Source organism: Andrographis paniculata, unplaced genomic scaffold, assembly GCF_009805555.1.
Source record: "Andrographis paniculata isolate CXL003 unplaced genomic scaffold, ASM980555v1 Contig52END, whole genome shotgun sequence".
NCBI classification, from domain to species: domain Eukaryota; kingdom Viridiplantae; phylum Streptophyta; class Magnoliopsida; order Lamiales; family Acanthaceae; genus Andrographis; species Andrographis paniculata.
In genome coordinates, this window is record NW_026137587.1 from 6,400,270 (window position 1) to 6,416,100 (window position 15,831).

The window sequence follows — 15,831 nt, forward strand, 5'->3', positions numbered from 1 at the left end:
ATTTTTTTTTTCTATTTTTTAATATGCAATCTTATCCTCAATAAAATATACTTTCGGAATATTAATTATTTACAAAATATTATATTAAACTAATAACAAAATACACGGGTGATATCTCATGAGAAATACTAATAACAAAATACACCTATGAGAATATTTTTAATATTCATATAATAACGACAAAAATAAATGTAATCTTAGAGGTGGACTGAAAAAGTATAATATTTTAAGTATCCTAATTATATTTTTATTATTTATAATTTGAAACTCTCAAAATAGTTACAAATTTTCTTTCATTTATACGGATTTTTTTCTCTTTTTACACTTTTATTTATAAAATCTTTTAAACAAAAAATAAGAGTAAATCCGTAAAAATAATTATTATAATCATATTATTAAAATATTGTCTTAAAAAGTAAACAAAGCAAATGTAATGTTATGGACAGTATATTATTATATATATGTTTTTTTATTTTTTTGGAGGTTTGAATTTTGAGTTAGATTTAAATAGTAAAAATTTTGAATTTGAATAGTTGTATGATGTGATATAAATAGGTGTTGATACGATGTTTTGAATGTAAAATTGATTTTTAATATAATATAAAAAAAATAAATATTTAATTTGATTCATTTAAAAAAAAATGAGATAAACAATATAAATTTAATCCAATAGCCCGAACAACCACACCCTAAGTATATACCAATACTAATACTAATAATTAATTATTAATATTATTATTGTTGTTGTTGTGGTTGCTGTGAATAGACAGCGCTTTATTGCTTCGCTCTCAAAATTTTAGGTTGACCAGACAGCAGTCGAGAGCGCGATGGGATCCATGGCGAAGAACGGCTTCCAGCAGTATCTGATGCAGCTGCAGAAGCACCCGCTTCGAACCAAAGTCTTTGCCTTTGCATTTCAACCTCTGCTTGTTTTAGTTTTTATTTAAAGCCTTCCGATTATATATATGTTTTGTGTATTCGTGTGTACGGTTTCTTCTTTGGATTCTTAGGCTCGATCACGGTATGCGTGTGCTTCCTTTTTTATTTTTTATTTTAATTCTCTATGTTTATTTCGATTGTTAGGTGATAACTGCGGGAGTGTTGTCTGCAATCAGTGATGTAGTGTCGCAGAAGCTCTCCGGCATCCAGAAACTTCAACTCAAACGCCTTCTTCTCAAAGTGGTACTGTGTCGCTATTGACTTTCTGATTAATGTTGCATCTGTTTACTTGGTTGCGTTTTTAAATTTATTTTCGAGTAATCAAATTGGTTATTTATGTTTTTGTGAAAATTGTTTGATTTCGATAAATTTTCGTGGAAAATGTATTACATTCTATTTGGTGTTATGCAGATTATGAATTTGTTTCTAGGAATGGTTTATTCTCGAGTGATGCATCTAAAATTTGTTGGAAGATTCACTTGATCGACTGATTTAGAAGCATAGTTTTCTTTTTCTCATTTGGAATTGTTCCAAATCTTCTGTTTGGTTTGTGCAATGTGTGGAGGAGATAGTGTGGAATCGGTTGTTTGGTGAAAATGCAATTAATGTCCGTGCTGATACTTGTTGGGGTTGGTAGAGGTTTATTGCCAGTCCTTCAATGCCTATTGAGGTTCATTCATTCTTGTCATCTTTCAGGGATTATGACTAATTATTCTTTTCTTTTTTTTTTTTTTTTTGGTTTTATAAGTGAAATTTCGTTAGCCAATTACATATATAACAATAATGGTCCGTTGTGATGTTATCTTTTGTAATTGTTTCTGGACAAGTGATCATATATATTACACATCAGTGTTTCTTGCAATCTAACTTCTTTCATTGTTTTCTATTTCAACATCATATTTGCAAGTGATTTTTCACTTTGTGAGGCTTGAATAATGTACCTGTATGATAATTGATCTCAATTCTTTGATTTTGATTCATGAGACAAATCAATGTAAATTTATTGTGTATTTTGAAAATGGAAGTGGCTACCATCTTAACTAGAAATGTGATTATGCATTTTCTTGCACCTGCAATATTAAGAAGTATAAAAACTGAGATGGAAGCATAATCAAGCTGTAATTCCCTCAAAGAAACACGGCAGGACTGCATTGCTCAAGTTTTAGTAGAATCCAAATGAACCATTCTGATGTTCTGAAACATGTAAAATGGTATGTTAAGACTGACCGCTAACCTTGTACCTAGTCTTATGAGTCAATATTTGATTATACATTCCTTTAGAAGTTTTCTGCCGTTGTTTAATGATAATGCGACAAATAAAACCGAAGAATGCTTCCAAGATAATTTATTAATCTGATGCGAACATGAGTACAGCTTTTCGGCGCCGCCTATCTGGGACCATTTGGCCATTATTTCCATATAATGTTAGATAAACTTTTCAAGGGGAAGAAGGACACAAAAACAGTAGCCAAAAAGGTAGTTCCCACGTTCATATTTAATTTTTCCTTTTGTAATTTTCTATTGAATTAGAAAAATGAGAATCTACTGCCAGGAATGAAAATTTTCATATGAAATCACTTCAGGTGGTGGTGGAGCAGATGACATCTGGCCCGTGGAACAACTTGGTTTTCATGCTTTACTATGGTTTAGTTGTTGAGGGTAAGTTATTGTGGCTTCTAGATTGTGAATCCTTTGTTTTAACCAAGCTTGTGCTGAAAAAGCTAAGACTTCAATTTCTGGACAAATTCATAAATGGAGTTTCTGGAAATGTCAGATAAGTGACTGAGGAACACATATCAACCATTGATCATACAAATGGTTTCCTTATAAATTCTGTATACATATGGCCATCTAACGATGTATATTGGCCCTAAACAGAAGCTGTGTAGTGTAAAAGATGCATAAATATCTCCTGATTTGCTTATTGATTTTATTTTTGTTTATGGATGAATAAACCAGTGAGGTAGTCTTAAGATATCCTGATTAGATGATGATATTATTGACACAAATTCTATAATATACATAGGAAGACCCTGGATTCATGTGAAATCCAAGATCAAGAAGGAATATCCAACTGTGCAGTATGCCGCCTGGACGGTAGCTGCAATTAGCCTTTCAAGTTTTATTTAATCTTGATGAAGTAAAAAGTGATCATTTTTACCAACTTCATCATCAATATTTTGGCAGTTCTGGCCTGTCGTTGGATGGGTGAATCACCAGTATGTGCCCCTACAGTTTCGAGTTATTGTCCAAAGCGTCGTTGCCTTCTTCTGGTACAATCATTTCTCTACATTATTCACAATCTTCTGAATTTTCCTATGCTGATATACTCTGTTCAGATTTACAGTTAAAACTCAATTGCTGTTCTTGCAGGGGAATATTTCTGAATCTTAGGGCGAAGTCGCTGACCGTAACTAAAGGCTAAGGTTACTCTGGCGCAACAATATTTATATAGTTTTATGGATTCTGGATTGCAATACTTAAAGGTTAGTTGTATCTAACGCTTTCTTCTCATTGTTCCCCCTTCCCTCTGTCCTTCTGAATATATTCATCTGTGGATTAAACCATATATCTTAAATAATCGATGCCGCATATATTGTTTAAACAGATACTTGATATATTAGATTCATTTACATAGCCTCGCTAGAACAGACAACACCACCATCTTTCTTTTAACCACACAGTTGCTAACAGATAGTCAGAAAAAGTACATTATAGCAATAACAAGGCTGAGTGGTTCATCTAAGCTGCTTCAGTAAAACCCACTCTGAGTTTTCCGTAGTCGAACACTGTGTGGTATCGTCCCATGAACATATCCCCCAAGATCCTGCAGTTAATGATTACCAGGTAGTCTTAGCATCCGAAAAATGGTGGCAATGCAAAAAAATAGAAAGAAAGAACTCGATAACAGGGGTAGATTACCAAATAGGTCCTAGAGGAGGAGGGACATCCATAGGAGTGAAACCACTGATACATTGTGCTTGTGAACCTTCCTCCACCTTTAGTATGTACTGATCAACACCAAAAAGTTAACGATTACGCACTAATGTTATCGGGGCTATTGGCAAGAACCATGGTAATAATAGTACCTCCTTTGGGGACAACTCAAAGACTTTTCCACCTATTGTGAAGGAAACAGTAGGCATTCGAGGAATGTTGGCACAATCTACGGTTGATTCTCCAAGACGGTTAGGCAGTCGATCACAAAGCTGTGGTTTCAATGTTGATACATTAGCATCAACACAAGATGGAGCAACATAAGTAAATGATGCTAATAGCCTGGCAACCATACCTCTTCGACATGACCCAAAATCTCAACCTGAGTCATGTTTTCCCTGAGTTTCTTTGCCATCCACCCAACAGCCATTTCGCACGCAGGGCACATCGCAGCCGATCTGGTGTCTTGCTCATCCGTAACACTCTCAATATCCCCACTAGTATCAGGAAACCAAATCATCCTTTCAGAATTATGAATGTTGCAGAAGTGTTTTGAGGAATTATTGCAGGGAGAAAGGAACACACCTCACACCCCGGGTTCCATCGAACGTGCATAGCTCGAGCTGGGAGCATATCTTCTTCGGTTGAACCTAGTTCAATGGAGATAGAGTGCAGATCAGAAATTCAGAAGCAACAAGATACTGAAATTCAGAAGCTGGATTCCGATACATACCTCTGCGAGAAGAAGATCCATGATGACCGGGCCATATTGTTCGACCAACGACTTGCACTCTTGCCGTAAAACTGCAGAGGCTCCTATGGCTTGGTTGATCTTAGAGATTACTTCCTACACAACAGTAAACAATTAACTTGTTATCCTAGAGTAAGGGAAATGAGCTCATACGACAATAGTTGGGCAAAACTCACCGTAGGGCCAGTGAAGAGCGAAGTCCCGGAATCAGCTATGGCTGAGCATCCACCGCGACAAAAGCCTTAAGAGGGAAATATAAAGACATCAAAATTAGACTACTCTTTCCCAAGAACACATCTTTATTGAGGAGATTTTAAGAGTACATACCAGTGGCTTTACCACCGATGAGAACATCTCCCATGTCGAACTATGAAACCACCCTCAAGTTAGATAACATTGAAAGTTAACTTTGTCGAGTAAGATCATATTACTAGACAAAGATATGTGTAAGAAGGGTGATGATAACCAACCTGCCAGTATCCTTTCTTTGTCACCGGGACATATGTATGTTGACCCTTGAAGTGTTTCGGATCAACTCCTCCGAACACAAGCTCGCCACCCTCCTGTTCTTTTATGTTCCGGTTAAGCCAGAATGAGAACACTGGCTCCTTAACTAGACCTTCTTCGACCATTTTGTACCTGCATGGACATTAACTTATAAATACAGCCTTGGAAAAAAGAATATGAAGCAAGTATGCTATTTCTTTGCTTACCATACAGGGGTCGAATTACCCTGTGAAATCTCCTTAAACCCAAGTCCCAAAATGCCGTCAAACTTGGCCATTACGAATGAGAGACTTGGCTCGCTCGTCGCCTCGATGAATTCCTACAGAGATCAACAAGTGTAAGCCTCTAGAATCAATGCAAAATCTCGATGAAATTGGAAACATTAGACAACCTACCTGACCCTTGATGACTAACTCTCCAACATTGACACTGTCCTCACTGAAGAACCCGGAGATCGATCCAGACCCGTATTGAATTTCAGCTGACTTTCCTGTCAACAAAGAAATGGCAACAATTCTCAAGATTCATTTGGACAAAGGTTCAATCTCAATTTGAATTTGGCGTTGGGCTTTAGACGAGGTTCAGTCCAGAATAATTAAGACAAGAGAAAACAAAAACTGAAAAGATCGAGAAACCAACCATTCTTCTTGTAGGTACTTGATTTGTCTGATTTGTATTTGGAATGCACCATGCATGCAAGCTGAACCAAAACACACACACACACACACAGATCGATTAACTAACTAACCGAATCAAATTGTTGTCATCATTGATGAAAAATTAAAGTAGAAAGTACTCACAGAAAAATGGCATTTGGAAGATGGAACCCAGAGATTGGAGCTACCAGTGTCGAAAACGACAGTGAATTCCTGTGGTGGAGTCCCGACTCCAATGTCCCCATAGTACTGAGCATCCATGAAATTCTTCAACCCCACTATGTCACCACCACCACCACCACCTCCGCTAGCTCCTCGGATGCCGGCATACTTCCTCATCGTGCTTCTTAGCTCCTCCCCTTCCTCCGACCGGTCCAGCCGGGCCGCCTGCCGGTTGTTCTCATCCAACTTCACCTTCCTCAGCCCGATCCTCACCAATCCGTCATCATCAGACGACCAACAAAAAGCAGGAGTAGAAACCAACACGATTATTGTAATCGTTATTATCAGATATTTGAGCTCCACGCCGTTTGTGCTCCCCATTATGAATTAAGTAATAATAATGGAGAGTGTGGAGGAGGCAACAGGAGTGTGGTCAGAATATATAGAGAGGAGGGATTAAGTAGGGATAGGAAGGAGTTTCTTGAGGGTAAAGAGAACCTAATCTCGGATTTAATTAAACTTGTTGGAGGAGTTGTCGGTCGCTGTCACGAAACACTCGTTTTCGTTTTGTGGAGTGTGGAAGCAAAAAAAAGCGGGATAGCTTTTCATTCATTCTCAGGCCGGCGCCATGAAAAGAGCAGACAGGACGGTAAACAGTTTGGTGAAGCAACATATGAGGATTTGGGAATGGTAGGGAATGGGGAGGTAGGCGAGGTGCGTCGGATGGCGATGTGGTGCCGGAATTGGAAGAGACGGCGGTGAGGGTGAACAGGGAGATTACTGAGTTTAATGGGAATGGAGGGAGCGAGAACGATGGTGTGACAGTGACGTGCGGAAAACGAAGTCTTAGTGAAGCGTAACTGAATGCTTACGTGTCGGCAAAGCATTGGTAGCTTAACACGCGACGCTTGCCTTGTACGTCCTCGCGCTCTTTTCACTCGGACTCAGCGGCCCCACTTCTTATTTTTAATTTTTTTTTCTGTTTTCCTTTTTACTGCTATATTTTTAGCTTTAATAAAATAAAAATAAATTTTTTTAATTTTTTTAGCATACTTTTATAATATATCAGAAACGCGGCGGGCGTTTGGGTTGGACTTGTAACCATTTTCGAATAGTAGCTACGGTTTCACATTTAAAAAATAATAATAAAAGTAGAAGCATTTTATTTCTAATAAATAGTGTTTATGTTTATCTAATTACTTTTGATTTTTCTTTATTTATCATATAAAATTTCAATGAATTGTAGTATAATAAGATTAATATGCATTTATAAGAAATATAGGCAAAAGATGTGTTTACGCTAAAATAAATCATTAATCAAACAACACTATATGTTGAATTTGTTTTTCATTTCTTAGATAAACAAAAGAACGGCCGAAATGATAAATTAAGGTTTCTTTAAATGAAAGTTTGGAAGTAGTTTTAGAGAATTTTTATAATAGTAAATAGTTGAAATATTAATTTGATGTAAATAATTGTTGGATGCAATATTTTATGTGGAAAATAAACTTTTTATACAATATTTTAAGTAAAAAAAAAAAATGTATTTGATAGTAAAAATATTTGTGTAAAAAGCAAATTATATAATATTTTAAGTAAATAATCGTTGAATATGTATTTTGTGTTGGCAATAGTGTCAAAAGCTTATATATGAAACTTAAAAATAGAATTTCAATAATTGTATCAATCTAATAACAATTGAGTGTACTCATTGAACACCCTTTCAGTTATTCAACAATCATGAAATTGTGGGCTCTAATTCATGGTTTATGTTATAAAGAAAACAATCATGAAATTATCTTTGCATCATTTTTTAAAGATAGCAATAATATAATCGTTGTTCTAATCATTATCTCTATTTATAAGTTAAATACAAAAAATATTAATAATAATAAATATTAAGGTGTATTTTATGTTATATATATATATTGTTTTTATATTTTATATGTAAAATCATTGTTGGGTGTAGTACGTATTTTATATAGAAAATATTTATTAGATGCAGAGTTTTTTTTTTTTTTTTTCTTTCTTTCTTTCTTTTAAGGTTTTGATATGAAAATTGGTGTATGGTGTGATTTTTTTGCATGGAAAGTGAGTGTTGAATATTGGTGTGTTTTTAGAGTAAAAAAAAAAAAATTGAAAAGGAAAAAACAAGAGAATACACTTGTAATATTTTTATAAAATAAAATAATAAATTGAATGTTAAAAAGATAGTACTAATTCTTTTATTTATTTATCTCTTCTTTCGAATCCAATATATTATTATGATCGCATTGAGAATTTGTTTTTTGGTAGAATTATTAGCATTATCATTATCTCTACTGTAATTATTAGAATATGAAAGTTAAATTCTCTGTTTGAATAATAAGAATATATATTTATAGTAATATATAAATTGTCTAAATAAAATAACAATTTTACGAATTTTTTAAACAAGATAACTACCATAAATATAATATATTGTTTTTAAATATATTTTGACCTCCATCCTCAAACTCAAGATATAATTGAACAAACTTGAGTTTGCCAGAAGTGACCGAAAAACATATAGATGAGATCTTCTACGTACGAATTTGAATTCGTCAAGGTTGACTGAAAGTGGTGTAGTCGTCCACTAGATCATAGTCAGAAGCAGAACTTCCAACACTATTAGAGTTGAAAACACGATTCGCTCGCTCACAACGAAACTAGAGCCGGAAACATGTCTCGCTCATTCTATAGGACTAGAGTCAGAAATAGGATTATCTCGCTCTCAATAGACTTTGTCAGTGGAGTAGTATAGATGGAGACGACATAAAAATAACAGTATTATCATTGATAGAAGCAAATACATTAATAAAATATAAAAATATATACGGAATATAACGGATTATGGAGTTACCCGAAGAGAATCTGGATCTGATACCATGTTAGAGTAAGAAATTGAAATTCTCTATTTCAATCATCAAATATAGTGATATATAAATCGTTTAAATACAACAAAAATCTCACGAATTTCTTAAATAAGATAATTATCATAAATATATTAATATAGGGTGTGTTTATTTGAATGATTTTTGTGAATTTCTATTATTCACACATATTTTCCTCCTCCCAAAATATCAAATCAAGTATCTATTTTTCATTTTTTAATTATACTAAAAATCAATTTTACATTCAAAACATCACATCAATACATATTTATATCACATCATACCACTATTCAAATTCAAATTTTTTACTATTCAAATCCCAATCCAAAATCCGAACTCCCAAACTTGGGATTTGAATAGTAACAAATTTGAATTTGAATAGTTGTATGATGTGATATAAATATGCATTGATGTAATATTTTGAATGTAAAATTGATTTTTAGTATAATATAGAAAATGAAAAATAGGTGTTTGATTTGATATTTTTTGGGGGAAAAATTTGGATGAATACCCAAATAAACACACCCTTAGTATATTTTAACAAAGCTCTTCTTCAAAAAAGCAAACGAAGAACTAGAAGCGTCGGGGGAAGATTGGGGTCTCGAATTAACCCTAGAATCTCTAATTACCCGCTTTTATTTTTATATTTATTTATTTGTTTATTGTTGGTTTGAATTTCACGAGCAAATTAAAGTGTAATTGGAGGTGTAATTTAGGGTTTGAGTTGAATCGGTTAATTTGGTTTTCGTTTTGTTTTGTTTTGTAAATCATTACCATGTCTGCAATTCTCTGCGGGAAGAGGTCGTTCTTTGAGGAAATCGACCCATCGGCGTCATCGCCTGCATCTGCATCGCCGCCGGCGCTAAAGAGGCTTCGGTGCTCATCATCTACGTCGCCGGTCAGGTTTACCTACTCGCCGCCTGTTCAAACGAGTCCGATTGCTCATCTCAGGGGATTGTTTCCTGATCTTGATGTTCAGCTTCTAGAGAAAGCTATGGAAGAATCTGGCCATGATCTTGATTTGGCAATTCAAAACCTCAACAAACTTCATATCGGATATTCTAATAGCAATGCGGGCCCCACCGAAAGGAAACGTAACCGTCGATAAAGGTGAAACACCTCCTAATGAGGGGGCAATTCCTTTGCAAGAGCCACACGTCCAGAACAACTTGCCGGAAGATGGCGCAGAATGGGTGAACTTATTTGCGAATGAGATGATGAGTGCCACCACCATTGATGATGCAAGATGCCGAGAAGCTAATTTCTTGGAGAGTCCCGAGAGAACCATAAGTTCTCGGGCTAGTGCTGAGGCGGCGCAAAATTTCCCCCAGGAAAATCTGATGCTGAAAGAACATATTGAGGCGCTTCGCCGGGAGATTTTCATTCTTAAACGCGCAGCCATCCAGCACGAATGCCAAAAGGAGTATGACGAGAAAGACAAAGAAGTCCAGCAACTGAAGCAGGTGGTGGCTCAGTACCGGGAGCAACTGCGAACTCTCGAGGTGAACAACTACGCATTGATGCTGCATTTCAACAGAACAATTCGATCCCCGGGCGATTCAATCCGGATTTCACTATAAATATACGTACTCCGAGCCAAATTCTCTTCAGGTACCTCCATGATCCGACATATCCCATATATTTTTATATTTTATTGATGTATTTATTCTATCCACGGTCATGCTATCATTTGTATGCCGTCTCCGTCCTTGAGTTCTACTTTTTTACTCTAATGTTGTTGAGAATTTTTTTTTTATTCTAGTTCTATAGAGTGAATGAGTCTATTTTCGGTTCTAGTTCCGTTGTGAGCGAGCAAGTCATGTTTCTAACTCTAACTGTGTTGAGAGTTATTCTTCTTACTCTGATCCAGTGGACGACATCAATCTTGGTGAATTTAGATTTGTATGTAGAATATTTCCGCTATATCTTTTTTTCGGTCACTTCTGACAAACTCAAGTTTGTTCGATTATATCTTAAGTTTGATGAGCGGTGTTAAAATATATTTAGAAGTAATATATTATATTTATGGTAATTATCTCGTTCAAGAGATTTATAGAATTATTGTCTTATTAGACGATTTTTATATCACTATATTAAAATAGATAATTTCAATTTGATATTCTAACACTAACGAGTTCTTAATTGTAATTATTGATACAATATAAGGGTGGTTTGGCTTGTCTTTCAAACACCAATCTAAACTTATTCAGTTCGTAAGGTTCTAACAATAAATAAATTATTTTACATAATAAAATATAATCTTAAAGTGTTACTTAAACTAATATTCATATCAAAATATCAAACTCAAATTAAAACCAAACGAACCCTATGATTATTTTCCTAAAGAAATTGGCAAATGTCCAAAACTGTTTGGGCTATAGATAGTTTGAATCGAAGCCTTTGCTGGGCCTTAGCCCGTTTTCTTAAATAATAATAATAATAATATATCTGCTTTATAATGGGATTTATTTTTAATATACTAAATAAATTTAATATGTGGTATTTTAAAATAAAAATATATTCTATATTTTAATATAGTTAGATATTTTTTACAATAAAAATAAAACAAAAACCAAGACGAGAATTGTCTTATTGTGAAAAGGCAAAAGCGGATTTTTTGAACATAACCATGAGTCAAATGTCAACTTCGGCAATTTAATGTAGGGTTGTACTCCATGAATGAGTACAAGCCGACGATGCGACCCACACGTTGTGTATCAAAGTACAACCATTGGAAGCCTAAGTAAGATTTGTGAGTATTTCAACGTCATGACGACACTCGTGGCACGTTAGTCAATAACGTATCTCACTTTGTCCCAATTTTATTTTACACATATCAACACCCATTTAATTAATTAATTATTTATTTATTTATTTATTAATTGATCTGATTGGTTTGAAACTATCCACGAAGTTGTCCTGAAGTCTCTGCAACGTATACTTCTTATTCCTCTCTGTAAATGACGTGTCGATAATTGATTGGACGGAGGTGTTGACCAATCATGTCAGAATATGCCTTTTACACGTTTGTTTATTCCACGAAATGGTCCTCAGTCGTTGTTCCAGTCTTTAATTGTCACTAATTTTGTAGGCTGTTTTCCCATTAGTCATTTGACCAGAAAGTAATAAAATTAGTAGTATATAACAAGATAATACTACAAGTAATTGTAGTGTAATAAATTTTGAATTTAATGTAATTGTAATCTGTTTGGCCGCTGGTAATACAAGCAGGTATGGACATGCAAATTGCATCCCTAAATTGAATCAATTTTCATTTCCAAATAAAAAATTAAAATAAAATAAATCATAATTGTAATAATATGACAACAAAATTATGAGAGGTGTATGGATCGAGAAACAATGGATTGGATTTAAGTTAACGAAGCAGATTAATGGCTGCTATCGTTTCTATCTACGGTTGGATTGTTGTTCGTCGAATGGCTGCCGGCATTGTTAGCCTGACCGCCGCCGATGATGGAGGAGATTGCGGCGGCGAGGGCGGCCGTGAAATTAGGGTCTTTGGTGATCGCCGCTGTGGCGGCGCTTAGGGTTTCCGCGAACGACGAAGGCTGATGAAACTGCGGTGAATTCCCGGGCATCTGTGGGGCGGCGCCGGCGTCATTTGACATGTGGAGACCGGAAAACCTGGACTGATTGTAAACTGCTTGCCCGAATAATTGAGGAATCATTGTGGATTGGACATTGTGCAGAGGAAATGGAGCGGCCGCCGGAATCAACTGCGGCGGCTGTCTCTGGATGTGGTGCGCCGCCGCCGCCGCCGCCGCCGCGGCTGGGGACTGCGTGAGGTCCAGCGTGATCGTGGGGAACGGAGCTGAGGCGGAGATGGTGGCCACATTGGATGAGGGTAGCATCGTTCTTGCAAGGAAATTATTTGGATGCATCAGCGTGTCGGCGCTGGGCATGGCGCCGGAGAGGAGCATGTTGGCGGCGGCGGAGGTGGTGGACGCCATCGCCACGGCGGCCGGCGGGAGGGGGTGGTTGTGGGTCCCTTCGTAGGTTGTGATCAAGATAGTCTGGTCGTCCGCACATCTCTGAACCTAAAATCAATACAATTCCTTCCGTTAATCAATAATCAGTAACAAACCCTAATTCCCAATTTCCCCCAAATTACATCCCTAAATAAACTGTCTGTAATAATCCCGAACGTACTTGTTTCCGCACCGGACATCCGACGGCCATCGTGCACCGGTAATAAGCACGTGGGCACGGATTCCCTTTCGCCATTTTCTGTCCGTATTTCCTCCACTGACATCCGTCGGAGATCTACAACATAAATTAAAAATAGAATCTTTCAACTCAAACTCATCATCAATACAGAAAATTGACTTATAAAAATATAATCAAATTTTCCAATTAATTAATTCTACTCACCATGGGAGCTTCCGACCGAGCTCGAACCGAGACACGTGCTTTCCGCATGGTGGCCTGATCTGCGCCGTCGGGCTTGGCGTGACTCAATTTCGCAACCTTATTATTCGGACCAAAGTTTTCAGATTCAGGCGCGTCATCGTGGTCAACCCTCTTATTCCCCGGCGGCGTTCTTTCTTCGGAAGAAGAGTTCGATTGTTCGTCCGGCACCTGCCTGGCGGCGCCGCCGGGGGACAAATCCAGAAACTGTCGCGGCACCAACTCAGCTTCACTCTCGTCTTTGGTTAAGGTTCCCCGTGGCTGGGGACTGACATCATCGGATTCAGAATTCTGCTGCTGCTGCTGTTGTTGCATCAATGTGACGAACTGCATCCTTAAGGCAGCGTAATTGTTGCCGACCTGAGTCAGCATCGCTTTTAGCTTCTCGTTTTCTGCGTTGATTCCTTCAAGCTCAACACGAAGCTGTTCCAGCTGTTATATACATCCATAAACTCAATTAAGGATTAATCCGAAATTAATCTAACATAACATATGTAGATAATAATTAATTCATTAATTACCACAATTTTTGCTCTGCCGTCGCGATCCACGTCGCCGGAGACGATCCCATCCTCCACCGTCGATTGATCGCTGCCACTCTTTGCAGTTACCACAAGCTGCATATACACCAGTCCGTAAAAAATAAATAACTATATAGATATATCTAATTTTGTACAGTACTGTAAAAGTAATTATTAATTACCTCCAAATCTCTGCCGGAAATGGTTTCTTTCTTAACGTCACGGTGAACTTCTTCCACAGGCGTCCTCTTATTATCTCCCGAGAAAAAATCAAGTTCCCCTAAAACTTCCGGCCGTCTGTCGCCGGCCGGCGGCGATTTCAGCGGGAACATAATCAGACCACCCCTGTCACGAGTAGTATTCAACCTGGGGCTTAAGGTGAATCCAGGACCAGGAGGAGCAGCTGTGGTCTTATTATTTCCGAAAACCCCGACTTGGTCGGAACTCTCCAACGTGAGGCCCCATCCTTTGTCCATAAATAGATAAATTATCGAGTAGGGAAATTAGATTGCTAATTTGATTTGATGGTGTCCAGATCGGAGAAGACGAAAATCCCAGAATTCTCCGAAACCTGCAATAGGGCGGTGTTTATATAAAGGGTTGGTGAAGGTGAAGGTGAGGTGAGAACGGGGGGTTTGATAAAGTTACGTAAGGTGATGCGTCACAGTCGGCATGCCAGATGGCGGGTGGCCCACAGCTTTGACTTTTGGAGATGGGGGTGTGTTTGGTCAATAGTAAATTTGACTCGTGGAGGTTGGAATTGATCGAGATGGGTTTATCAGCGTCATCATCAATTCAATTCAATTCATTGTTGTAGAATTTTAAGAGAGATGGAGATGAAGTATGAAGGTTGCTTCTTGCTTGTAAGAAAAATAGCCACCGTCCCGATCAATGCGCCGAAATCCACGTGACGAAAATGAACAGGTAACAGACAAAGTCAACGAGTTTGACCCAACGCTGCTTCTGTTCTGTTCTGCGTGCTAGTTGGTGAAGTATTACGTACGTACACATGTACATGATATATGTATTCATGTGTATCGAGGTGGGTAAATATATATATATATATATTAGCCAATGGCCTTTTTTAAGATGTGAATTTTGGGAGTTTTAGGATACACTACAAATAAAAAATTATTTTTGTAACAAAATTTTTTTGTCACTAAATTTATATTTTTTTCGTTATTAATGACATTAGAAACGAAAATAGGAATGGAACTACGTTAACTATGTAAATTTTAGAAACAGAATTCGGTTACAAATACATTAATTTTTTGTAGTGATATGTGATTTTGAAGTTTTTTTTTTTTTGTTCATATAATAATTTAAATGTTACATAATTTTGTGAAAACTATATATATATTTATAAGAAATTACACATGATAAAAAAATTAAAACCAATTAAAGAAAACAAGTTTAAATGTGTTTCTTTTTCAGTTTAGAATTACTTTGAATATTTGATTTTTCCATTTAAATTATGAAATTCACCCTAATTGGTAAAATATATATGTTAAAGGATTATTTCATTTCACAAGTTTTCAGATACTGTGTATTAAACTACTAAAAAAATATATCATTAATTACATATTATATAGTTTTTCGTACATAAAAAAAAATATGTTCATTTTTTAAATAGACGAACGGAGTATTCGATTTTAAATGAAAAAAAAATTTGTATTATATTAATTTGTAACACAATTTTATACTTTTATCGATCCAACAATTTTACCATCAAATCATAGTTCAATTTTTATAATAATTTATTAGTTAACATACATATAAATAGATATATTTTTAAATATTAATGTTAATAAGTTAGCCGGGCCAAGCACAACGGATAATTTTCGAGTATATTTTTTTTAAGTTCAAGCATAATTTTTTTGTGATGAATTCGAATCGAATTTTTGGACCGTGGCCTGTAATTTTGAAGATAAATGTATTATTTTTGCTTTCACTACAATTTACCATAGATTAGCAGTAGGGATTGAGAGTTGACCATGATGGGCAAGTGGCAACCACAT

The 15,831-nt window shown here is 36.1% G+C and overlaps 4 protein-coding genes across 4 annotated transcripts; 2 read left to right on the top strand and 2 right to left on the bottom strand.

The window, feature by feature from the left end:
- The first annotated feature begins 744 nt into the window (after positions 1 to 744).
- LOC127254478 (peroxisomal membrane protein PMP22-like) lies at positions 745 to 3,546 on the top strand. Its single transcript, XM_051279587.1, has 7 exons — positions 745 to 899; positions 1,084 to 1,182; positions 2,314 to 2,415; positions 2,523 to 2,598; positions 2,966 to 3,036; positions 3,127 to 3,212; positions 3,313 to 3,546. The coding sequence occupies exons 1-7, from the start codon at positions 828 to 830 to the stop codon at positions 3,362 to 3,364; spliced, it is 558 nt and encodes a 185-aa protein (XP_051135544.1). The 5' UTR covers positions 745 to 827; the 3' UTR covers positions 3,365 to 3,546.
- Positions 3,534 to 6,384, bottom strand: LOC127254477 (aspartic proteinase oryzasin-1-like). The gene is made up of 13 exons (XM_051279586.1): positions 5,935 to 6,384; positions 5,774 to 5,834; positions 5,530 to 5,624; positions 5,341 to 5,453; positions 5,098 to 5,266; positions 4,955 to 4,994; positions 4,804 to 4,868; positions 4,610 to 4,723; positions 4,462 to 4,526; positions 4,232 to 4,373; positions 4,029 to 4,148; positions 3,862 to 3,950; positions 3,534 to 3,766 (listed from the first exon to the last, which is right to left on the bottom strand). The coding sequence occupies exons 1-13, from the start codon at positions 6,331 to 6,333 to the stop codon at positions 3,682 to 3,684; spliced, it is 1,557 nt and encodes a 518-aa protein (XP_051135543.1). The 5' UTR covers positions 6,334 to 6,384; the 3' UTR covers positions 3,534 to 3,681.
- A 3,040-nt stretch (positions 6,385 to 9,424) lies between these two features.
- LOC127254729 (uncharacterized) lies at positions 9,425 to 10,671 on the top strand. Its single transcript, XM_051279982.1, has one exon. It carries the CDS (start codon positions 9,875 to 9,877, stop codon positions 10,442 to 10,444), a length of 570 nt encoding a protein of 189 aa, XP_051135939.1. The 5' UTR covers positions 9,425 to 9,874; the 3' UTR covers positions 10,445 to 10,671.
- A 1,439-nt stretch (positions 10,672 to 12,110) lies between these two features.
- On the bottom strand, positions 12,111 to 14,388 carry LOC127254894 (WRKY transcription factor 6-like). The gene is made up of 5 exons (XM_051280232.1): positions 13,996 to 14,388; positions 13,814 to 13,909; positions 13,257 to 13,724; positions 13,035 to 13,148; positions 12,111 to 12,922 (listed from the first exon to the last, which is right to left on the bottom strand). The coding sequence occupies exons 1-5, from the start codon at positions 14,287 to 14,289 to the stop codon at positions 12,254 to 12,256; spliced, it is 1,641 nt and encodes a 546-aa protein (XP_051136189.1). The 5' UTR covers positions 14,290 to 14,388; the 3' UTR covers positions 12,111 to 12,253.
- Positions 14,389 to 15,831: the final 1,443 nt, after the last annotated feature.

Bases quoted from the DNA above. Each gene is read 5' to 3' on its own strand.
- LOC127254729 (XM_051279982.1), top strand. From the start codon at position 9,875: ATGATCTTGATTTGGCAATTCAAAACCTCAACAAACTTCATATCGGAT.
- LOC127254478 (XM_051279587.1), top strand. From the start codon at position 828: ATGGGATCCATGGCGAAGAACGGCTTCCAGCAGTATCTGATGCAGCTG. The intron at 900-1,083 runs GTCTTTGCCTTT...TTCGATTGTTAG, and splicing joins AGCACCCGCTTCGAACCAAA to GTGATAACTGCGGGAGTGTT. The intron at 2,599-2,965 runs GTAAGTTATTGT...TAATATACATAG, and splicing joins CTATGGTTTAGTTGTTGAGG to GAAGACCCTGGATTCATGTG.
- LOC127254477 (XM_051279586.1), bottom strand. From the start codon at position 6,333: ATGGGGAGCACAAACGGCGTGGAGCTCAAATATCTGATAATAACGATT. The intron at 5,454-5,529 runs GTAGGTTGTCTA...TGATCTCTGTAG, and splicing joins AGTTAGTCATCAAGGGTCAG to GAATTCATCGAGGCGACGAG. The intron at 4,527-4,609 runs GTATGTATCGGA...CCATTGAACTAG, and splicing joins TGGATCTTCTTCTCGCAGAG to GTTCAACCGAAGAAGATATG.
- LOC127254894 (XM_051280232.1), bottom strand. From the start codon at position 14,289: ATGGACAAAGGATGGGGCCTCACGTTGGAGAGTTCCGACCAAGTCGGG. The intron at 13,910-13,995 runs GTAATTAATAAT...GTGTATATGCAG, and splicing joins TTTCCGGCAGAGATTTGGAG to CTTGTGGTAACTGCAAAGAG. The intron at 12,923-13,034 runs GTACGTTCGGGA...TATTGATTTTAG, and splicing joins GATGTCCGGTGCGGAAACAA to GTTCAGAGATGTGCGGACGA.